Source organism: Meriones unguiculatus, chromosome 11, assembly GCF_030254825.1.
Source record: "Meriones unguiculatus strain TT.TT164.6M chromosome 11, Bangor_MerUng_6.1, whole genome shotgun sequence".
Taxonomy (NCBI): Eukaryota; Metazoa; Chordata; class Mammalia; order Rodentia; family Muridae; genus Meriones; species Meriones unguiculatus.
The window spans coordinates 23992151-24016777 of record NC_083359.1 but is presented as its reverse complement, the minus strand read 5'-3'; the positions used below and the strand labels follow the sequence as shown (position 1 = coordinate 24016777).

The 24627-nt window shown below is 39.2% G+C and overlaps 1 protein-coding gene across 2 annotated transcripts in view; it reads left to right on the top strand.

The window, feature by feature from the left end:
* Window positions 1–2680: 2680 nt before the first annotated feature.
* The window catches only part of Sox30 (SRY-box transcription factor 30), a 40656-nt gene continuing 18709 nt past the window's right edge, over window positions 2681–24627 (top strand). Inside the window, exons 1-4 of one of the 2 annotated variants that reach the window (XM_021651428.2) lie at window positions 2681–3705; window positions 4921–5160; window positions 6336–6515; window positions 18275–18767. In XM_021651428.2, coding sequence (XP_021507103.1) covers window positions 2691–3705; window positions 4921–5160; window positions 6336–6515; window positions 18275–18767 — 1928 coding nt within the window. In that variant the 5' untranslated portion in view covers window positions 2681–2690. The remainder of the gene's footprint in view (window positions 3706–4920; window positions 5161–6335; window positions 6516–18274; window positions 18768–24627) is intronic. The other variant, XM_021651429.2, reaches the window with a different exon arrangement.

Here is a 24627-nt window from a genome sequence, read left to right as displayed (position 1 = left end):
GGTACTCTTTGTCATGCTCATAGAGTGGACATTAAAGAGTAATAAAATCCTGTATGGGATTTGTGGTTTTCTTGAGAGGGTTATTTCCCACTTGTAACTCAACAAGACGGACTCTTTAATTTTATCAACAGAAAAAAAAATCATTAAAACCAGTACATGGGTAGAGAGTAAAGCGAGCATGTCATCAGGCTTTATTTTAGCAGGTGAGAAAGCAAAAGTGGGAAGTAAATATACCCTCCAGAGCACAGGGGCACAGGGTGGGTCAAGCCGGGCAATGGGCTGCCCCATCCATATAGTAGTCTTGGATGATTCCATTCTTCTAGGCTTTGTGTGTGTGTGTGTGAGTGTGTGTGTGTGTGTGTGGGGGGGGGTGATGGTTTGAAGTTAAAATGTTCCCTCTGGGTTCAAGTATTTGAACTCTTGGTTCCCAGTTGCTGACATTGTTTGGGGAGGTGGTACAACCTTGCTGGAGAAGGTACATTACTGAGCATGCTCTTCAAGAGTCATAGCTTCACTTCCAGTTTGATGTCTGCTTTCTGCTTGTAGTTGGAGATGAGTTCCCTCAGCTTCCTCCTTTTGCCTTCATGCCTGTCACCTACTGCTCTGCCTGTCTGCTGTGATGGGCTCTTATCCTTCTAGAACCGTAAGCCAAAATAAAGTCTTCCACACGTTGCTCTTGGACATAGCATTTTATCACAGCAACAAAATTAATAGTTAATACAGCACCTTTACTCACAATCCAGTCTTTTACAACTAGATGCTGGAAATTATAAAAATATAAGTACTTGTAAAGTTGAGATGTTTAGGGAAAAGGCCAGTGATGCCTAGTATATGCTACTTTGTCTGCCATGTTCTTTTCTTTCTTTTATTTCACCAGTCTTTTTAGTATATCAATTAAATTATGTTGCTTTCTTTAAGCTACACACTGTTTGTTGTTGTTGGTGGTGGTTTGTTTTGTTTTTTGAGATGCTGGGGTGTTGAAACTAGCAAGGTTTTAAAAATCCGGTTTTGTTTAGTATAGTTTGGTCTTTTTGAGACAGAATCTCATATGGTAGCCAGTGTTAGACTATAAAGGCATAGAACTCTGGCTGGCCTCAAACACGCGGTAATGGACCATCCTGCCTGAGGCCAAGCACATTTTAGAGGTTTAGTTGTCCCAGTGTCGTGTTCTTCCATGTATAATGTATGAACTTCTAATTTAGCAAAATTGACAACCAATGGTTAGAAAGAATTAAATTCACTCTTGATTGTCTTAGAATGTAAGGCTCATCTACCTCAAAATAGAACTGTAGCTTTGAGTCAGGACGCCTAGTGATGCAGTAAAAGTTTAGAGAATTTCTCATTTTCTTGGTGATAATTTAATGAAAACTAAACACAATCCTACTTAAAAGAAGAGGCACACACGTGTAGAAAGCTCAATAGACACAGTATTACTTTTTTATTGGGCCATGGCAGTTCTTATTCATTCCCTCGTTCAGTAAGCATTTATTGAACTATTACTCAATAATTGGCATTGAGGATTCAATAATAAGGAAGACACAAACAGTTCTTCCCCAAAAGAGGTAACAATCAACTGGAAGAGGCAACAGAATAATCACACAAAGAAAGCACTTCAAAGGATAGGATCAGTATGAGTGCATAAAAGAGATTCGAACGGCTGCTGAGGCATTGTTTCTTTGTAACGCCAGTTCAGCTACAATTGGAAAAAATAAGGAGTCACAGAGACATGAAAGCTTGACATGCTGAAAAGTCCTATGTTGAAAAAGGATAGCATGGGAAGCAATTTGGTCAAAGAACACAAAACTCTAATGGCGGAATTGTAGGTAGAGCCCAAGCCACTATCAGAATTGACAGGCTCTGCGGAGAATTTCAGACTTTTATCTCATGACCAGCGGGGCAGCGGAAAGATCTGGAGTGTGACAAGCTTAGACTTGTATTTTTAGAACTCCTAGCTGTTGGGGTGTAGTGAGACAAAGGAGTAGAGCAAAGACTATAGGAGTACTGCCACATCCACATGACCATGAAGGACCAGGATAATGTCGGGTGGAACCTCAAAAAGGTGAACCTGGGTCCCCTTTTGGAAGTAGAGTGATTGAAAACTCAACTAGTAAACCAGTTCTACCGAGTCAAACCCCGGTTCCAATAAGATCGATCAAGGAGGTTGGTGATAACGTTGTGTGACGTCCCCACCATCCCTCAAGAACGGCTAGAAGATCCTCCCATATTCCCGCCCAATGAAGACTCAAGGCTGTGTTTCCCAGCCCGCAAGAAAGGCCCACGCCTTCATCTGTGGAGGTCATAGGTAGAGGCGTGGAACAGAAAGGTTTCCTGGGCAACGCCATTGTCGCGCTCCAGGCGGGGGCGGGGTAACCAAGGACAAGGACTCAAGAGAATCCGGAAGAGAGGGAGAGTAAAGAGGCGTGGAAAACGGGACACAGGAGCTTCGGCCCGGGCTATGGCGGATGATTCCAGTGTTCTCGCACAAGGCTAGAGTGGGAGGAGCCGAGGAACGGGCCTGTGATTGGCTGGCTGGGGGCAGCGGGCCTCTCATGATTGGGCGAGGCAGCGCGTAGGGTTCTGGGTAGCCAAGGCCTTGGAAGGGTCTTAACCGAAAGGGGGAGGGGGAGGCCGCCAACAAACGGCTGAGCTCACAATCCCGGCTGCGACCTAGCCGGCCGTCCCCCTCCCCCATGGAGAGAGCCAGGCCAGAGCCGACGCCGCCGACGCCGCGCCAACCGCCGCGCCCGTTGCGTCCCGCTCCGCCCGCCAAGGCCGTCGAGGCCGCCACCTTCCGGGCCGCGGCCGTCGAGCATTCCCAGTCGCCGCCGGGCCAGGCCTCGGCCGCCATCGGTGCGGTGGCCTCGTCGTGCGGGGAGGCCGCGGCGGCAGGTGCGCAGGCTGGGACGCGGCGCCTGCTGCAGGTGAAGCAGGAGCAGGTGCTGCTGCTGTCTCCCGGACCGCTGCTGCCTCAGGCGCCCGACGAGAGCGCCGCCGCCGCCGCCGCTGCCGCCGCCTCGTCCGCGCAGGCGCGCCTGTTGCAGCTGAGGCCCGAGTTGCTGCTGTTGCCGCCGCAGTCTGCTGCCGACGGAGTGCCTTGCAGGCCGGAGCTGCGCCCCATGCAGCCCCGGACGCTGCTCGTCAAGGCGGAGAAACAGGAGCTCGGGGCGGGCTTGGACCTGTCGGTGGGATCTCGGAGGACCACCGAGGCCGGCCCCAGAACCTCCAGGGCCGCCAAGTTGGATGGCACCGGGAAGGCCCTGGATGGCCGCCGAGGGGATGAGAAGAAAGCCAAGCTGGAGGCAGAGGAGGCATCAAGGGACGCACTGAAAGGCGGGGAAGGCAGGAGCCTGCTGGTCATGGGAGAAGGAGTCATCAAGACCGAGGAGCCAGACAGACTCAGGGACGACTGCAGGATGGGCACGGAGGCCACGTCCAATAGCCTGGTCCAATGCAGCAAGGAGGCCATCCTGGGCCAGCCTCCCAGTGCTTTTGGTCCGCACCAGCAAGACCTGAGGTTCCCTTTGACTCTCCACACGGTCCCTCCTGGGGCCCGCATCCAATTTCAGGGACCTCCGCCTTCAGAGCTGATACGGTTGTCCAAGGTCCCCCTGACACCAGTGCCTATTAAAATGCAGTCCTTACTGGAGCCTTCTGTAAAAATTGAAACCAAAGATGTCCCCCTCACAGTGCTTCCCTCAGACGCAGGTATTAGAAGGCAGGGGAGTCTGGCTTTCAGTTACGTTTGTGTTGCCCGTAGCAAACATATTACCAGTTCGGGACTCACTTTTGCAGATGAGGCTGGTGTTGAAGTCACAGCGATCGGCCTGTCTCTGCCTCCCTGAGTGCCGGGAGCTAAGTTGTTTTTTTTTTTTTTTTTTTTTTTTTAAATGATTGTAGTTGAAATAATTCCTACAGCCAAATATGACTTTCCAATATTTTCAGGTTTATCAAGCAAGTCCTTAGGATTAGTTCACACAGAACAGTGTCATTGAATGTCTTAATGGTTTAATGAACTTTTGTTTCAATTTTCAGTGCTGATGCTACCCACCCTACTCTCATGTTTTTTACCTTTTACATTTTAAATACCCATTTTCTATTTTGTGTGTTCATGCACATGCATGTTCCCAAGCTCTTCTGGGTTCACACCACTTAACTACCCCTGATTTATAAGGCATTGGGGATTGGACCCAGGGCTTTCTGCATACCAGGCAAACATTCTACCAAATTAAGCTTCATCCTCAGTTCAGCATTACTTTTTCTAAACATCCTTTGTACAACTAAACCGTTTTTACATATCAAGTAACTCTACAATGAATTAATCTGAGAAGTTCATAGATAGTGCTTTTATGAACCGTGTAGGGATATAATTTTAGTAAATTTCTTTTATATGAATTTTAATTATACCATGAGTCTCAGGGTCACTTTTATTTTTCTTCCAGGACAGGAGTCTAGTTTTAATGATTCAGGAGTTTCATCTTTGTAGTGAAAAACTATGGTTAGCATAATTTTTACATTAAAGGACACTACAGCTGTGTCAACAGTTGACTTCTTTTAAATACTTCTATAACACTTACATAGTGCTAGGTGCATAGTTATAAGTCATAGTTCCTGCTCCCTGGTTTTAGTGGGAAATAAATGTTAACTACTGTTCAAGATATTAATGAAGCTAAAAGAAATAAATTAGCCATCTTCTTTGTCTCTAATATTACTTCAACAATATTATACTTTCTAGAAGTCACTCTGAGCTACAATTTACAATTTAGAATTCAGGGACTATAAGGAAATTTGGAATACTGGCAGTACTTTGGCTATATTGTACTGTACGTTTTCAGATACTTTATAAGTGTAGATGAAGGTACACATCACTTTAAAATTGCATAAGTGGCATATTAACTTAGTGTCTTAATTTTTGTCATATAGGAATACCTGATACTCCCTTCAGTAAGGACAGAAATGGTCATGTGAAGCGACCCATGAATGCATTTATGGTTTGGGCAAGAATCCACCGACCAGCACTAGCCAAAGCTAACCCAGCCGCCAACAATGCAGAAATCAGTGTCCAGCTCGGGTTAGAGTGGAACAAACTTAGTGAAGAACAAAAGAAACCTTATTATGATGAAGCACAAAAGATTAAAGAAAAGCACAGAGAGGAATTTCCTGGTAATCAAATGAAATGAACAAAGGCTCTTTCCAATTTCTTTTAAATTTATTTAGGTAAAGATTAAGTTAGGTTGAGATTTCCTAATCTTATGTGTGAGAAAGAAAATAATGGCTAACATAATGATGATTGAATTAATACGAAGCATACATTTTCTTAAATAGAATGCTGTTGTGAAATAATCTGGTTTCATATATACCAGCTAATGGAAGTCAGGAGATACACATTTTTACTGTAGTTTTGATTAAATACATATGTCTACATACTAACATATGTACATGCCTGTAGCTATAAAGTTAACAGTAAATCTCCATGGTTCTATTTTGTAATATACTAGACATTAAATAATAATGGCAACAGAAAAAAAACATAGTTCACACTTAAAAATAATTAAAATGCAGGAATTGATATCTTGTTCTGTTTTAATGTTAAGTGGTTATCAGAACATAATCCTGCGTTTGATTAATAGATTTATTCTTTTCACACTACAGTTTGAAATGAGTGATTTGCCCTCAGCAGTAAGGGCATTGAGATGAAGGTTGGAAACTCTGCATTCTTTGTGGTGTATATAGCTGTACAAAATGGGAACAGATTTTTTTTTTTTTTTTTTTTTTTAGATAATAAGCAGAAATATTTTAGGCAAGATTCTTAGGTATCAAGTGGATGGGCCAGTGATTTGTTGATGTGACAAATGCCACACTTCTGACTCTGGGAGGAAATTAAGTTTTTCATGGTTTTAGTAATTGATAGGTCTCAGAGAGTGACTCCCTAAATGAGGCATAAAAATAGTGACTGGTTATTATTGACAATTACATTGTAAGCCACTGATATCTTACAGAGTGAGGACAGAGGGGGAGATAAACAGTATCTTAAGGGGAATTTTTCTTCAGTAGAGGGAAGGCTTTGGGATTCAAACTCAGTGTCTGGTGTAGATTCTACCACAAAGTCCGTGTCTGAGTTGACCTTCCTTTCTTTTATGGGTTACAAAATTAACAGAATTAGAAGCTAGTGGATGCTAAAATGCACAGTGGAGGATTTGTTCACAGACATAGTAGCATCACAGAGCTGAAAAATGTACTTTTGGATAACCCATTTTTTGAAATTTTTGTCCTGTATTTTTAACGTGAAAAGAGCAGAGTCTGTATATTCATATTAAAAAGTCTCTTTTTTTCTATAGGTTGGGTTTATCAGCCTCGTCCAGGGAAGCGAAAACGCTTCCCTCTAAGTGTTTCCAATGTATTTTCTGGTACCACACAGAATATTATCTCTACAAATCCTACAACAATTTATCCTTATCGCTCACCTACCTACTCTGTGGTAATTCCCGGCCTTCAGAACACCATCACTCATCCAGTTGGTGAGTTGATCCTATTATAGATTATTTGTAAACACCTGTAACAAAATTTTACCTCTTAAGTTGAAATTTAGTTTCTATTAAACTTAGAATTTAAAACAATAGTAAATAAATAAAATCAAGAAGAGAGAAAATGAAACAGTAAATGGGAGAAGGACCTATAGCAGCTCCATGTGGAAAACTGATTTTTAAGCAAGTCAAGGTGATCTCTTAGATTAGTCAGATAATGAAGGAAATTGCCGGTGTAATTAAATAGAAAATTGGGATGTTTTTCACGAACTCCAGCCTAAAAGAATACTTCCCTAAGGGGGTATGAGGCATTCTGTCATGGAACTTAGTAAGGCTACTGACCTATTGAAGGTCATTCTCTTGCTGCTCCAGAAAAGCAAGGGAAGCTGCCATTTCCTATAAATACTTGTTTGGTTCATGTTCCTTACATTCTGGTCTGTGGATGGTAGGAATGCTAAATTGATACTCTGAAATCTTAACTACTTGTTAAATCATTGGCTTGTTCCCCCAGAACTTTTATAACCTCTCTTAAGGAGAGAACCCTTTATTCACAATTGCTATTCACTGTCTTAAAGCTGCTCTTTCCGGTTTCTGCCTGCCTGGATTCTCCTAATGATAAAGCTGGCCTTATGAGTTAGAGATGGATAGATCTTGGAAATGGACTTATTAATATGCATTTTCAGTAATTTTTAATTAAAGATGTTTTCTTTTATGTATACCAGTGTTTTGTTTTCCTCAATATTAAGTACACTGTGCATGTGTGTGTGTGGTGTGTGTGTGTGCGCACGCGTGCATGCATGGTTGTATGCACCTAGTGCCAGTGGAGATCAGAAAGTGTCAGGTCTCCTAGCCCTGGAGTTGCACTCTGCCATTTGGGTCTGGGAACTGGTTGTAAGCTACCATTTGGGCACTGGGTCCTCTGCAAGAGCAGCAAGTATTCTTAACTTCTGGGCTCTCTCTCCAGCCCTATTTTCAGTATCTTTTAAACTGTGTCGTTTTAGCCAATGGAAGTAACAAAGGTGCACTCAAGATATCTCAGGTGGAAGGTGTAGAAAGTTGATCTGTAGCTTCAATTTTGTTATACAGCCAGGCACTCTTAGTGTTGCCTCTAATACTACATTTCAAATTGGGCTTTTTGCACGTAATATTTTTTATTTTAGTACATGCTTCTTTTTTTTCCCCTCCTCCTGCCCCAGAAGACTTACTTGAATCTGTAATGCATCGCCATTGTTAAATGTTAATGTTTCTGAGGAACAAATTTATCAATGTTCTTATTTGAAGCAGTTGAGATTTTATACAATGTATTACTTTTAAACCATCCCTCGAAGAAAACTGTAGATTTTTTTTTTCTGTTATTGGTAGGGTTTGTGGATCATGATTTTGTTATTTAAGTATGGTAGACAGAATTACAAGAAATAGTTTAGAAACATACAAAACAGTAAACAAAAATGTAATAATGAGTCTTTGTTGGCTACTTTAAAAAATTTCTTTACAAGACCATATATATCTTGTGAAGGCCAGAGATGGTAAAGATTCATTTTCTGCATCTTAACTGATAAGCACAAACGTTTTATAAGGATAATTTGAGAATTGCTTTTAGATAAGTATCATGCATAGTGAGAAGATTTATTTGCTACTATGATGTACAGTTTTGCAGCTTTGAAATATGTTTAGTTATTCCTATCAGCTTGGTATTATATTATTTAGAGATCATAGTATAACTAGGAAGTTTGGAAATTTCACATTCTAAATATCCATAAAATTATTAAAATTAGTTAATAGACTATATCATAAGTCCCTTAAATAACTATAGTTACTGGCTAGGCATGGTGGCACACACCTTTAGGGAGACAGAGACAAGTATTTCTCTGTGAGTTAAAGGCCAGCCTGGTCTATAGAACATGTTCTTGAATAGCCAGGGCTACACAGAGAAACCCTGTCTTAAACAAACAAACAAACAAAAAACTAAAGAATCACAGTTTTAATCTTCATAGATAACTGATTTTAATACCTTCTTTGCTTCTTTTAATTAGTTTTATGTTCTCAATATAAAGTCATGGTAATTTTGATTTTTTAGACATTTATTCGTATGGAAGAAAGATCTCAAGGTCATGAGGCATAATTTTTCTTTTTTTAAAAATTTATTTATTTATTATGTATACAATATCTGCATATATACCTTCACATCAGAAGAGGACACCAGATCTCATTATAGATGGTTGTGAGCCACTATGTGGTTGCTGGGAATTGAACTCAGGACCTCTGGGAGAACAGCCAGTGCTCTTAACCCCTGAGCCATCTCTCCAGCCCCCGGCATAATTTTTCTTTAACGGAATAATTCTTTTTTTCTAGTAATTTTTGTGCATTTATGATGCTGTATAGGCGACTAATTTTTTAGGTACAGAAAGTAGATTCACTAATCTAGTGTGCTCCAGATCACCATTTAGTAACTAGAAGTTGTTCTTTTTTGTTTTTCTTTGCTGTGATAAAATATCCTTAGGGGAGAAAGGGTTTATTTTAGTTTATAGTTCTAGGTCAGAGTCCATCTCAGGGATGTAAAGGCAGCAGACACTTAAACAGCTAGTCACATCATATCTTCCATCAAGATCAGAGAGAGTAAATGGATCTATGCTGCTTTTTTTCTTGCTGGCTTGCACTCAGCTCAATTTCTTTACTCTTAACAAAACTTCCTGCCTAGGTAGTGGTACCATCCACAGTGGGCCGCGTGTTCTCATATCAATTAATACAATCTTCACACACCCACAGGCCAGTGTCAATGGTCCCTCATTGAGACACTTTCCAAGTGATTCTAGGCTGTATGAAATTGACATTTAGTGCTAACTATCACAGAAGTGATGGAGACTTAGCACAATTGCATTCTCAGAAGCTACTTCTATCTATATTACCTACTATCTTATGCTTTAGCTTTGAGTTTCCCTACAACAATTTTGATAATGATAGCTGAGATGTATTGTCAGTTTGCAAACTTACCATTATATTGTATTGGTCTAGGATTCTCAAACTTCCTTCTGTGCAAATTAGGTTCAGGAATCCTAAGATCTTTAGTAGGAGAGATTGTGTTGAATCTCCACTGTCTGTTCAGTTGCCTCTTGAAACTATTAATTTCTAAGCCAGTGGTCTTCAACCTTTGGGTTGTGACCCCTTTGAGGTCACATACCAGATATTCCTGTATATCAGATATTTACAATCCATAACAGCAGCAGAAAATTAGAGCAATGAAATATGATCAGGGCTTATTACAACATAAAAAACTATATGAAAGAGTCACAGCATTAGGAAGGTTGAGAACCACTTGACTAAGCAGATTCAGTGATTTTATTCTTTCTGGTGAAGAATATATCAATCAGGTAGCATTGCCTTATAGTCACTTGGTTTTTGTTAAGTCAGTTTCCTCCCAAATACCCTTTTAAAAATGTGTGCATGTGTGCATAGGAATACTAGTGCATATAAGAATGTATGTGCTAGTTGGATGTGCCTGAGTAGGCCAGACGGATCAGATACTTCTGAAAGTTGAGTTATGCTTTTGAGCCACTTGACATCAGTCTGGGAATCAAACTTGGGTCCCCTACAAGAGCAGTTAAGTGATTTTAATTGGTGAGCCATCTCTTCAGCCTCAAACTACCTAATTTCTTATTTGTACTGACTTAAAATATGTAGACTAATTTTTTTCACACAAGATTTTGATAGGTTTCTTTTCATTTGACCAATTAACAGCTTCATCATTTAGGAGTGTGTTTTTTTATTCTTTGATTTTAGCATTATCATGTCAATAATAACTTTTTATATGAATATTTTACTTTAGTTGTTTTGTCAGTCTTCTTACCTTAACCAGCATTTGTGATGCAAAAAGTGAAAAAAAACTCACTATTTTATTAGTGATTTAGTGATTTAGCAATGTGTTATTAAATACTTCAAACCAAATTCATGAATTTTCTAGTAATCTTTTTTTTATTTGATGCCATGTCAAGTTTACTTCATTTTTCTGTATACTCTACTAAACCTACTTGTTCTAATAATCAACCATTTGCACTGCCTCATACTTTCCCAGAACACTAAGATACTAAATATACTTGAAAACTGAAAGTGCACTTCAGGATTTTCTGTTTCTGTGAATCTGTCTCTACTAGCTTCTGAGTGAAATCAGTTCCATAGTTGGAATCCTGCCTGTCTGACTGCCCTTCTTCCTAATATTTATCAGATACCTACTTTGAGCTAGGTAGTATTAGGGATAATATGAATATGTTTCTGTATACCCTCTTGTCAAAGATTTGACAATGTTGTTATGGACAAGATAGATACAGATAAGACTAAGCTTTCTATTCCTTTGATCAAATGCTACAACAGCTTCTTGTCTGGTGTTCTTTTTATGTGCATTGCATTTTTTGCTATGTCTCATGTTTACTGTCACAGTCTTAAGTTCTGCTTCTAGTCTCTGAAAGTGCTTATGGCATGACTGTCTAGAATCTTCTTCATATTTTACCAAATATCTTAGGTGCCACTATACCATCCTCCTCATTTTATATCAGCATTCACATTTATATGCAAACTTTAGGACTGCTGTAGAAAATACATTTATTTTTACCTACTATTGAGTATCTACTTGGTGCATAGATGCATTTTTCATTATTAAGTTCTCCACATTTTGTTTGTTCAGCCTGAGATTGGTTTTGTTGATTATATCATCACTCAGTTGATACTTGTTTACTCTCTAGAATTCATACTTTTTCCTTCTAAATGTTTTTGTTATATTTATGACCAAGTTTGCAATTGTGTGTCATTTAGTTTATATACTTCTTAAATAAAACGAAAGAAAATTTCATGATGCTATGTTCTAATCCAAAAGTTGGCAGGTCTTAAGAGCCATTCTAAGGTGTTATGTCCATCAGAAACTCAAATCTGGGCAAAAATCTCCTAAAAGTTGTATAATTCTCGGTAGGACACAACCATTTTGACTTTGAACCTATAGCAGCTGTAGTTGTTAACAGCCGTGAAAGGGAGGGGCTCTACATTCACAAGGTATCATTACTGGGGAGCTTTCTGGAATCTAGCTTGTAGTTTAATTAGGACACGGAGATGTCTATATATTTCAAAGCTGTTGGCCTATTGCTGGGGGCCATCTCTTAGCTAGCTATCTAAACTTATCCTGACATCTCCACCATTCCATCTCTCTACATGCATGTGGTTCTCACTCCTGCCTCCAGCTCCATCCGTCTTCCTTCTTCTTTCTTCCACATCATCTCTTCTTCTGAGTCTTTCTGCCTGCCTGGAAGTCCCGTCCCCTTAGTTCCTGCCCAGCTACTGTCAGCTCTTTATTATACAAAAAGCCATGTTCCAGGTTGAACCAATCAGCAGAAAGGCAAATACCCAATCCATCTCATGTGGATTGCCCTTTGGCAGGTGAGGAAGGACAAGCATTTGTTTACAAACAGAAAACCATAGAAATTACAGTACCAAATTCGTGGCAGCACTTGGCTCTCTGTTGGCACAGAATTAACAATTGAAAATACAGGAACAAACCTCAGTGGGAGGGGAAGGTCATCCCAACATCTCTCCTTTTTAGTCCAAGAGACGGCTTTATTGCTAACATCAGTAAACTATATACAACAGGAATAATTATGAAAAGAATCAGAGTAAAAATTATATTCACAATGTCTAATCCATATGTATTTTGCAACTTTGGAAAAAGTATTCTTTATCCTATCTTGGTGAGTCCAAAGTTCTGTATCTGTATCACTTTTTTATTACCATTTAAGCTTTCACATCCTCTAATCTTCATAGCTTGAATCAATCTTAAAACATCTTTTTAGACCCTAAAACATTATTTTAGATCCTAAAAAAACTTAAGCTTTTCTGTCTTTAATCTTTATAAACTTTATACCTCTTCTGTGGGTTTCTTTTTATAAAACTGATAACTGTTAGGATATATTAAAGAATACCACACACTCAACAGCTCTGGATATGAAGCGATTTATTTGAAGGAAGGAAATGGGACAGGAGTTAGAACAGAAAAAAAAGAGGAGCATTGTGGGGCCCCCCAAGAGAGAAAAGTCAGAGAGGAGGGAAGGGGAAAGAAACTGAAGGAGAGAGAGAGAGAGAGAGAGCGCACGAGAGAGAGAGAGAGAGAGAGAGAGAGAGAGAGAGAAAGAGAGAGAGAGAGAGAGAGAGGGAGAGAGAGGAGAGAGCGCTGCTGGTGGGAGCGGCAGGCCACTTATATCTGGAGCACCTGGCTGAGGTGGTAACATTGGACACAATAGGACATTGTCAGGATCCTAAAGACCCATTAGGGCAGGCCACTTGAATTGCTTGTACAACATAACATTCCTACCTTTTTGTTTAATTTTAAAAACGAGGAGCTAGGGAGGGGTGGGAATGTAGACATTGGACTGCTTCTCATGCAAGGCAAGTTAAAGCTATACAAACATAGGTTCATTGGAAGCAGCTTTTGGTTGCCATGCAAGGGTGTTAGAGAGAGAGACAGAAAAAAATAAGAGCCCCAAAATGTTCTGATTATATGGCGAAAGAGAAGCCCTTGGCTCAGAAAGTTCAGGGTAGAGAGTGGGGTTTGCCAGCCATGACTAGCAGCATATAGGGACTGAAGAATGCTGGGAGAACCTGGAGCTGTTTGTCCTGGTTCTGAAGCACAACATTCCAGCCTTTTGTTGATAATAAATGGATAATGGGCAAAGAATTTTTCTGGATACTTCCCGCTGACATTGGGGTGTTGAGTTTTTTGTGAGCGGTGTAGGGCGAAAGGCTGAAATGTTGGCTGACTCTAGGAAGAATAGGCTGTTTTGATATTGTCTGGGATCTGTGAGAACGTCTGTGGCTGGGAGAGAAAGTTCAGGACAAACTTGCTGAAGTCTGCGCAGTCTGTGAGGTTAGACTGGAGCACCTGTAGGTAGTGGCTTTGGTGCTGTGGTGATTGTAGGAAACACCTGGACTTGAACAGGGTACTGGAACATATATATGGGCAGAAGACAAAGTTAAGTAGGTTAAGGAGAAAATTCCTTTTAGGTGTACATTTGAAACTTTTTGGTAGAGCGAGCAGAGATGGAAGGTTTGGGATTGAAGAAGGGAAAAAAAACTTGAATATTTACCTGATCACTGGCAGTAATTTAAAAGGTTTCATTTTCGAACTGTCGTTTAAGGGAAATTGAGGCCAAGTTTGGTTGTAGAGGTGTGAAAGCTTGGAAGCTCTTAAAGTGGGTGCTCTAAAATTCTCCAGAAGACAACTCAGTGGGAAGCCTGGAGGAACAGACTGCTCCCATTGGGCAGGTGGGAGTCAGTGATCTGCCAGAGGAATCTCCAAAACAAGGTTTAACTGAGTCGAAATCTGTTCCAACAGCTCCTCAGCTTTGGCCTGAGACCAAAGGCATGTTTGCCTGATCAGACACAGTTACCTAGTGCTAGGAGGGAGAAGGGGGGAAGGGGAGCTGAAACTGTGCTGGTAGAGAGAAAATCTCACCCAAAGGGAGAAGGTCCTAGATAAAGGGTTTGGATGTGGGTTGGCGAGAACAGTAGGAAGTGTTGATGCCAACGAGAAGAGAAGACTCACCAATCAGCCATTGTTGGATGCAGAAATGTATTGATCCAGGTAGCCAGGAAAGGGGAGTCCCAAAACCAGGGAAAGGGGGAGGAATCCAACCCTGAGATAGGCAATGGTGGGAAACTTAAGCTGTTGATTCTTAAGCTGTTAAGAATCCCTTTTAAGTTTACAAATGAGTTAAACTTTAGACATGTTAGCATCACCGTTGTGATCTATGGTGAAATATACATTGTAGAAGGCATTAGACATACACCTTTGTGTTAACATCATAAACATTCTTTAAAGTGAGCACTGGAAAGGCAGAAGCCTTCCATGAAGTAGAAGGGGCTAAAGCTCACTTGGTCTTGACTTTTATTATGATTACACATCATGGAAGAGAGGCTTCTCTCTATCCAGAAGACTGGATGGATATAAGTCTAGCACAATGAGAAACAACTTTTAAGTCTATACTTAAAAGAAAAAAAACCAAAGGAGATTTAAAATCTTGAGCTTGGACGCATGATAGTGGATCATAAAATGGAATGTTTTAGCAGAGTTGGATTGAGAAATCAGAGCACTAGTGATAAATGTCAGAGTTCTGGACAGTTAATACAACAGTAGCATAGCAAGAGGAAGAAATATGAAGCATTTTTATCTATTTAGGATACCTTAAATCACCTTAGAACTTCAACCTTAATAACTTGGCATTTATCAACCTTAAAACACCTTCTTAGACACTCAGACACTTTTTTTTAATCCTCATAACTTAAACTTCTGTATCCTTAGGATTTTTAATATTTACTATGAGACATAGATAAGATTGCTGTGAGCATTCATTGGCCTTTAGCTAAAGGAATGGTAGAAGGTTACATTTGAGATCTGTATTTTGAGTCTGGAAACAAAGTAGATTGTGTCTAGACCTGACAGTAGCAGCTCTAGGAGTGAGGCTTAATGCCTGGTCTCCTGCATATGAAGAGGACTGAGAAGGCATCTGAAGCTTCCCATGACAGAAGTTGGCAATAGTACCATGAGACCCGATTGTGGGGTTAAAACAGACCTGCAGCATTACCCTGGGCTCAGGGAGGGAGGTGGAGGTCGCTGAATCTGGATTCATAGGAGCCATCTGTCCTCTGCCAGGCCAGGGAGCTCGAAGATTGGAAGTTTCTTTAGTGCTTGTGCTGGTGGAGCTTCCATGGCTGGGCCCAGAGGAAAAGCCTGCATGGGAGCATTTGGACTTCCAGAGGCAGGCAATGCATAGCTTATTGAGGCAGCCACGGGATCAGTGTCCTTCCTGGCTGCATTTGAAACAGGTCCTCGGCAGAGTAGACTTAGGCTGGACCCCTCTGGGGTGGGCATCACAGACCTCTTGTTTCCTTTGAGAGAATGCTGACAGCTTCAGGGCAGCAGCCAAGGCCTGGAGCACAGTTTTCTGCTATAGCTGAGCCTGTTGGGAAGGCTCCTGTTAGGCTTTAAAGACTTTAAAAATCAGGTTTACCAACTCCTGGTTCAGGGATTATCCTCAGCTGTTTAGTTACGATGACAGTGAAACTGTGTCTGCATCTGTACGACCCTAAATATATTTTTGGACATGTTAAAGGACTTGGTCATCTACAAGATGACTAATTTATATTTCTTAACCATCAAATACTAGGATTTTAGGTTTCATCCCTGTTAAGTTGAAGCCTTAAAAATCATAATAGTCCATAAAAAGAGAGTATAACAGTTTCCTGTATGACTTAGTTTATAAAAAGTTCATAGCTTATAAAAGTCTCTGGCTATAATTTAGAAAACAAGATTAAACACATTTATAAATCAGTGATTGTTAACCTTTTTGAGAGTGAAGATCTAGCATAATGACCAAGTTTTAACATTGTAAACAAATGAATATCTCTAAAATTAACATATATAAACAACTTTTTAAAATTACAAATGTTTATACCAAATTCATTGTCCAGAAAGCCTAATTGTGAACCCAGATCACAGGCAGCTGGTGGTGGGGAAAACAGCATTCATTCATTCATTCATTCATTCATTCATGCATCCAAGAACTAGTAAAAAACATAGTAGTTTGACATAAATTTTAAATGAGCTCATTAATCTGAATAAATCTTTATAACCTTGAAATTTCAGCATCATATAAAAATTATTTTGAACCAGGGTTGAGTCATATTATAAAAATGTACATTTGAGTTTATATAAAAATCCATACCAATTTAAAATGAGACTTGTTCTGATAAGTAAGTGCTTACACTGGCTATAGAAAAAATAACACAGTGTTAGAAATATATTGTCAAGTTAATGTCTTGAATGTGGTAAGAATTCAAGAAAAATTTTTTTGAGAGATATTGCAAGTTTGGCTTGCCTTGTGATTGTTGCAAGGCACTTTCGATGTCCTTATAACAGATCAGTGGAGGAGTATCTACTTAGGTTTAATTGTTTCTTCTTCAATTGAATCTTAACTCTTTCTTTAAAGATTTTTGTATGTAAACACTGGGCAGTGGTGGCACATGCCTTTAGTACCAGCACTCAGGAGGCAGAGGCAGGTGGATATTTGTGAATTCGAGGCCAACCTGGTCTACAGAGTGAGTTCCAGTTCCAGGACAGCCAAGGATACACAGAGAAGCCCTGTCTCAGGAAAAAAAAAAGTTTGTACGTGCATTTGTATGTGTGCATGTGTGTCTTCCTGTGCATACAGAGGCTAGAAGAGGACTGTTGAATCCTTGAAACTGGTGCTTGTAAGACACCTGGCTTGTTATATGAATGCTGGGATCTGAACTCGTCTCATGATTGCAAAGCAAGTGCTCTTAATCACTGGGCCATCTTTCCAAATCCTCTGAACTATTTTAAAAATCAGGTTCTTGATTAGATTCTGGTAATAAACATAAATAAAAGAACTTAGCATGATGATACTTGCTTGTAATCTCAGTACTTGGGGCTGAGGTAGGATGATTGGGAGCCTGAGGACAGTCTGGGCTAAAAAGATCAGAACAGCTTCATTTACACTCTCCTTCTGTACTTTATTGGGTAAGGAACCGTCTTGAAATGAATAGGTAGGGCTCTTCAAGCCTACTTTGAGGTTTAAAAGGGCATCACCCACATCTACTGAGAGAGTGCCTTATCTTACTGAGAGAGTACTTTAGCTCACCTGGATCAAGTGGAAAGAAAGCATTTGGGACCTCTGGGAGATATTTCTAACTGCAACACCTGTACTTTGACTGTGTTTTTATTAACAGACACCTAGTTGAATTGGAATACACTGGGTATGACTGCATTCCAAAGGCTTCTCTTTGTATTTTGTCATGAGAGCTTAGTTAAATTTAGTCTAAGTGTGTTGTTTGAATGACATATTAACCAGTGACACTGTCTTCTTTGGGAATGGAAGGGTAAATCACATGGCTTTTACTTATCTTTAAGAATTCTGCCCTTACCAATCATGTCCTGCTAGGATTCTTTCCAGTTCTGTCAGAAATGGCTAACCCATGATAAATCATTCTCTTTGGAGATTTCTGGCTATATTCACTTTGAATGCAGAAAAGTGAAACAATTTCTTGATTAATTTTTCCAGCTAAAAAAGTATCATACTTTTTAATGTAGAGAAGTATGCAAAATGAAAGAAAAATGACCCACAGTGCTGCACTTAATGTTCTGTTTACATGAAAAACATAATATATTTCTTGTTGACTAAAACCGAAATACTATGAAATGAACATCTAGAAATTCCTACTGCACATATATCTTGTTCCCCCTACTCCTAGATGATTATTCTTTAAAGGTAACTGTTGCCAGTAGTTTTATGTTATTTCTGTTTATAAGTCAACATCTTAATGTATTCATTCTTTTAATTAACCAATAGTAATTTTATTCACTTATGTAACATATCCAAAACTTTGCTGAGGACTTTCCTGTTTTGTGCTAGACAAAAGCTAAGCTTGGGGTTAAAGTAGTGAATGAAACAGAAGGTCTGTATTCTTATGACAATCAGAGACTAGTTTTGAAAGAGAAAAAAGTAAATTCACCAGAAATTACAAGGACTTCAGTATACCGTAACGTCAGAATACCGTAAATAAAGAGGAGAGTCATTTGATATGATGCTGCTACCAGGTGAAGGTGGATATTGAACTGTCCTTCAAAGTTCCAAGTTCACGGTGTGGTAGATGCCAGTAGTGATCCTTATAACGGTTAACCTTTGCTGTTTTTATTTCTGAAGGTGAAGCCCCATCTGCCATCCAGCTGCCCACACCTGCAGTCCAGCGCCCAAGCCCCATCACACTTTTCCAGCCCACGGTCTCCAGTACTGGCCCGGTGGCCGTCCCGCCTCCAAGTCTGACGCCCCGCCCATCTCTCCCACCTCAGCGCTTTACTGGGCCTTCCCAAACTGACGTTCATAGGCTCCCTTCGGGAACCAGTCGCTCTGTGAAGAGACCCACTCCAGTCTCTCTGGAGAGCACCAGCAGGATTCCAGCTGGTGCAAGTACTGCCCATGCCAGATTTGCAACCTCACCTATCCAGCCTCCCAAGGAGTATGCCAGCGTTTCCACTTGTCCCCGAAGCACTCCAATACCCCCAGCTACTCCCATTCCACACTCACACGTCTATCAGCCCCCGCCCATTGGCCACCCAGCCACACTGTTTGGGACGCCACCTCGATTCTCGTTTCATCACCCTTACTTCCTACCTGGACCACATTACTTCCCATCAAGGTAAATGAACAGTTTTCTACCTCTTACCTAAAACTGCTAATGAAGGTTTACTTTGGGAGGCACTTCTTTACTGCTGAAAACAGGGATTCCGCAGTCGGGCTTCCTTTCAGCTTCAGAGGCTGAGTAAGCAGTCCACACAAATGGATAAAGGGGGCCACATGAGGACCCGGGGAGCTAGAGCTAGAAAGAATTCATTGTCATCTGTTGGGGCAGCTCTTTCTCCACTCCATCAGCTCTTTCCCTGTGAGAATGTGGTTTCACAGGAAACAGTTATGAGAAGCCATATGATCCCTGTTTTGGATCTGAGTTTCTGGAACACGAATTGTGTACATGAATTGTGTGGCATCTTGTTAAATGCAGATCCTGACTCTTAAGTCTCGGGTACAGGAATAGCCTTCACATACTTAAGAGTCTGCATTTCTAATAAGCTCCTAAGTGGTGCCACTTCTGTCTGCTTATGGATCACATTGTAAATAATAAGATTGGAAAGGGAAAGTTTTCAAGCCAACAGAGGTGGAATGACCTGTTAATAATTACACTTCCTCTCTGTCCATTTTACCAAACCAGAGAATTTCCAATGTAAATTACCAGCAATGAAGTTGATTTTCATAGGGAAATATCTTGGGAAAGTAAATTGAAACTTCACTTTGCAAATATCCACAACTTCTTCGTTGCTGTTAAGTTTATAGATAGTTTATGTTGTGGTTGGAGTATTGAAAGGTTTAATACTAATCTTTTATTGTTAAATTGATTAAATAGTAGGAAGTTTAGCTTTCTTATTATGACAAGGCTTATAAGATCTGACTGTTAATGTACAAATTATTTGATAGTTTAAAGAATGTTTTGTAAAAAGGCATTTCAAAGCAGTCGCTTAGAGTACAGTAATACCTCTCACTGGCAATAGTAAATGAAGCGGACAAACAATATTATTGTACTTGTTAAAATTGAATTTGATTGGGCTTAAGAATACCAGAGCAGTATATTATATATAAATATCAAGGTAATAATCTTTTTCAAAAAGGAAAGTAAGATCTATAATTTCATACTGAAAATCCTTTGTAATTGTTCTTTGATTTTGTCCATATATTTCTGAGGACAGGTTTTACCAGGGAATGAGTAATCTACTTATGCTTTCTGAAGTAGAAAATCTAGTATGGCTAAGTGGCAAAAAGAGCTGATTTCCTTTCAGTAATCCTTGTCTCTAAATTGATAATGGAATTTTATAAAGACTATTTTCCCTAATTGCTTCAATACAATGATTGTAATGGGTATTTGAAATAGAAATACACATCTCATATATTTCATTTATTTATTATATTTTACATATTTTAACAAAATTAAATTGGTTCAGCATTTTAATGGAGTCATTTTGTAAAGGAAAGGGATACTTGGGCTGGTCATACCTCTCTGAGACCTTGTCTCCCTGCCTTTGACTGTCAGCCATTTCATTTTGGCTTGTGGAACTTGCTTTTTCTCCAGACAGCGTTCACTCCTCTGTCTAGTTCTTTTCTCTTTCATCATTCCTTTGTCTCCTCCTCGCAGCATATTCTTTTTAAAGATTTATTTTTATTTATGTGTGTATATATGTGTGTGTGTGTTTGGCATGTGTATGTGGAGGCCAGGATGGAGTGATGGATCCCTTGTAACTGGAATAACAAGTGAACTGCTTGATGTGGGTGCTGGGAACTTAAAATTCTGGTGTTTGGGAAGAGCAGCTTGTGCTCTTAACCAGTGAGCCATTTCTTCAGCCCACTGTAGTGTATTCTTATCTTCATATTCGAGAAGATATATAGAGTCTTCATTCTGTTATTCATTGAATGTTGAAATGAAAAATATTAAAATGATAGGAAAGACAAATGGGGACTTATTACCCTCAAATAAAGAGAAAATATACTCAAATGGTATATATATAATACAGTAGTCAGTTGGGAGAATTTCTGATATATGTAAACATAGCAACCTAGTTGGAAAATTTTAGACAAAAAGACAAAAGCAAACCAAACCAAAATAAAACCCCACAGATTAAAATTCTTTTGAACAAGTATTTGGTTGTAGACTTAAGAATTTGATTGAAATTATGTACTCTTTATTGAAAAAAATCACACCTACATTTACATGCATATTTTTGTCTGAACTTTTTAAAGATAAGGAATATTTAGAGTCCATCAGAAACTTTCTGTTATAGCTACCTAGAAACACTGAATTTAAATGTGACTTATTTAATACTTAGATGAACTTATCAGAAAGAAGAAAATAAGTCCTTAGGAGGCAAAGTGGCCAACCAGCTATTTATAGTGATCCTGAAGATGGTTTTTAGACACAGAAATGGTCTCATGGCTGTAAAGTTGAATTTAAATGAGAAGACGTCCAGTTTTGAGCTTTTTACTTGCTTTCAAACTAAAACCTCTCCATAAAACAGAGAAGCAGAAGGCCTTTTCAACCTTAATAAAGAAAATAGAAAACTTTTATAACCAACTCAGATCAAGTATGACGAGAAATATGTTTTGCCTGGGCTTCTGTGTGATTTCTAAAGTGCATTCATTACACACCGATATAGAATCCACCCCCCTACTCCTGTCCACTTGATGAAAACAGTTTTAAGTTGATAAATTCATGTGCAATTAGATGGAAGTTATCTGGGTAACTGTTTTAGAGGAACACTTTTATTACCTAGGGCAGTTGGAATTTCTATTGCATCTGAGAAGTGGATGAAACATGAGAAAAGGAGTTATTAAAAGTATGAATTTGGTGCTGGGGAGATGGCTCAGTGAGTAAAGCATAAAACTTAAGTTCTGAGGATGCAGAGACAGGGTCTTGGTGGCCAGCCAGCCTAGCCTAATTGGAACATCTCAGATGACAGCAAGAGACCCTGCCTCCATAATTATGGTGAATGGTTGCTGAGGAGTGACACTAGGGTTGATATTTTACCTCCACATACACTCATGTATAAGTGCATTGTGCCCAGTCATGTGCACCTGTATATACACACAAAAAGAATAAGAGTTCATGGAACTTACAAATAGGATCAATATCCCAAGAATTTGAGACAACTAAAAATATGTACTTTGAATCATTACTAAAAACTTATATTTCAACTGAAATATACAGTATTAGGGATTGGATTCATTTTTAGATGAAACAGTAAAACTATACAAAAATATATGTAAGAACATATATTTCAAGAACATTGCTCTCCAAGAGGCAGAAGCTCAGCAGAGCAGGGCTTAGAGAAAAAGGGGAGAGTCATTATTGAGCTGTAACAATATATTACTGAAATATACAATTTTCAACAAAGTAGCCCAAAAAACAATTAAACAAAATCCGTTCAAAGGTAATGTAGTGGCACATGCCTGTAATCCTTGTGTTCAGGAAGCTGGAACAAGAGAAGCATAAGTTCAAGGCTAGCCTGGTTCTCATGGAAAATATTAGACAAGCCTGAGCTACCTCAAAGTGAATGAGTTGAGCAAATGGATGAAAATAAAACCACTAGAAACTTTATGACAGAGTGTAGAATTGAGTGTGACAAAGTCCATAGGGTAATATTTTAAATAACTAAAGAATATTATGCTTAAAGACATTGATATGTTATGATCAATATTTTTTAACATTTTATTTTTATGTGCATTGTATGTACATATCTGTATGTATGTCCATGTTGAAGTGTCAGATTTTCTGGAGATGGAATTAAAGACAGTTGTGAGCTGCCATATGGGTGCTGGGAATTGAATCTTGGTTGTCTGGAAGAGCAGCCAAGTGCTCTTAACCTTTGAGCACTTAACCTCTCTAGCCCTGATAATTTTTAAAATCAAATTGAAAAATTGATGATGGCATGTAAAATTTAAAAATGAACAAATAGAAATCCTGAAGTTGAACCAAAATGAAAAATTCAGCCGAATACCTCAAACATAGACTTCAACTGGCAGAGGAGAATATCAGCAGACTTGAAACTAGACTAATGCATGTTAAATGGTAAGAACAGAAAGGGGACAAAAAATGAAGAAAAAATCAGGAGAGCCTGGGAACAACTCAAGTGCATATTCATCATTAAGCACAGCAGTTTATATGAAACTGAAGTACAAAAGGAAGAAGGGAGCATGAAAATATTGGGCGAAAGGTTGCTGAGATGTCTCAGGTGGGTATAAGTTACTTTTGCCCGACCCCTACCTCCCACAAACCTGATTTCAATTCCTGGGACCCTGGACCCCATGGTAGAGGGAGAGAACTGATTCCTGAAAGTTGTCTTCTGCTCGCCACATGCATGCATTCAACAGCACTGACACAAACACAAACTAGTAATACAAAGTTTAAAGGATATGAATGAAAAAGTTGTTAACTCCCTATTTGTGTTGAAAACTATATTCAAGAAGCTCAGTGAATCTTGAGTCACAGAGATTCACACCTAGACATCACAGTAAAATGCTGAAAGATTAAGTCATCTTGAAAGTGGCCAGAGAATCTTGGATCATCATAAAAAAAAAAAAAAAAAACCCTTAGAAAACCCACAACTCATTTTCACTGGCAAGAATGGAGGTGAGCTTTTATACTCAAGAAAAGAACAAAGCTGCTCACCAAGAATCTTTTAGCTGATGAATCTTAGCTTTCAATTGAGATAAACTATGTTCTCATAAAATCAAAACCTGAGGTAATTCATTGTTATCAAACGTGTAAGACATATATGAGTGTTTCTCTGTGTGAGTGTATCTTCACATGTATATGTTTTACAGGACTAGAGATTGAAACAGATATTAAATGCTGTGTAAACCAGGCTGGCCTTGAACTTGGAGATCTGACTGCCTCTGCATCCTGATTGCTGGGATGAAAGACATGCATCACTACTCCTGGCTTAAAGGTTGTTCTTTTCTTTATGTTGAAACTAAAGGAATTCTGCAGCAACATGAATCCAAACAAAACAAAGAGTACCAGTAAATGTAATTATATAACACAAAAATAGTATAATAGGCGGGAGGTGGTGGTGCACACCTTTGATCACAGCACTCAGGAGGCAGAGGCAGAGAGAAATTGGAGGCCAGCCTGGTCCACAAAGTGAATTCTATGCCAGCCAGGGCTATACAGAGAAATACAATCTAGAAAACACACACACACACACACACATATATATATATATACACACATATATAGACATACACACACACACACACACATATATATACATATATATTTAATCCATGGCTTTTAACTGATTTCAAAAGAAATTGTATGAAACAACTGGGGCAGAAGACTGCAATACATAAGAATGTTACACAGTGACAGAAGCAGCACTCAAAGGCTAGTAAATGTGAAGTTGTTTCAGAGAAAGGAAATTAAGCCAGATAATTTGAGCCCACAGGAGTAAATAGACCTGGAATTAGTAAATAATAGTGTTAATATACACTATATAAGTCTTTATTTAAATGTCCTTTCTCTCCTTGGTTTATTTAGTAAATAGAAAACTATGTGAAGTAACATTACGGCTTGTGATGTATATAAATGTAATTTTTCTATGATAGCCATAAAAGGGGAAAGATGACAGGTACACAGAAGCAGCATTTTTATTATTATTAACATAACAAAATAATGGATTTCATTATGTTCTTTTCATACAGATATATTATATTGTTTACATTCACCCCATATTACCTTTTCTCAAATCTTCTCTGTACTGCTAGCTTTCTTCCCCTCTCATAGTTCTCTCTGAGATCATGTCACATATGTATATGTACACATAAGTATGTGACTCTGTGTGTGTGTAAATCTAAATAGCATATATAAAAGAAATCATGCAATATTTGTCTTCCCTTTATTACTCTCTTCCTCCATCCCTTTAAAACTGTTCCTCTTCCTCAAATTATCCCCTTGATAC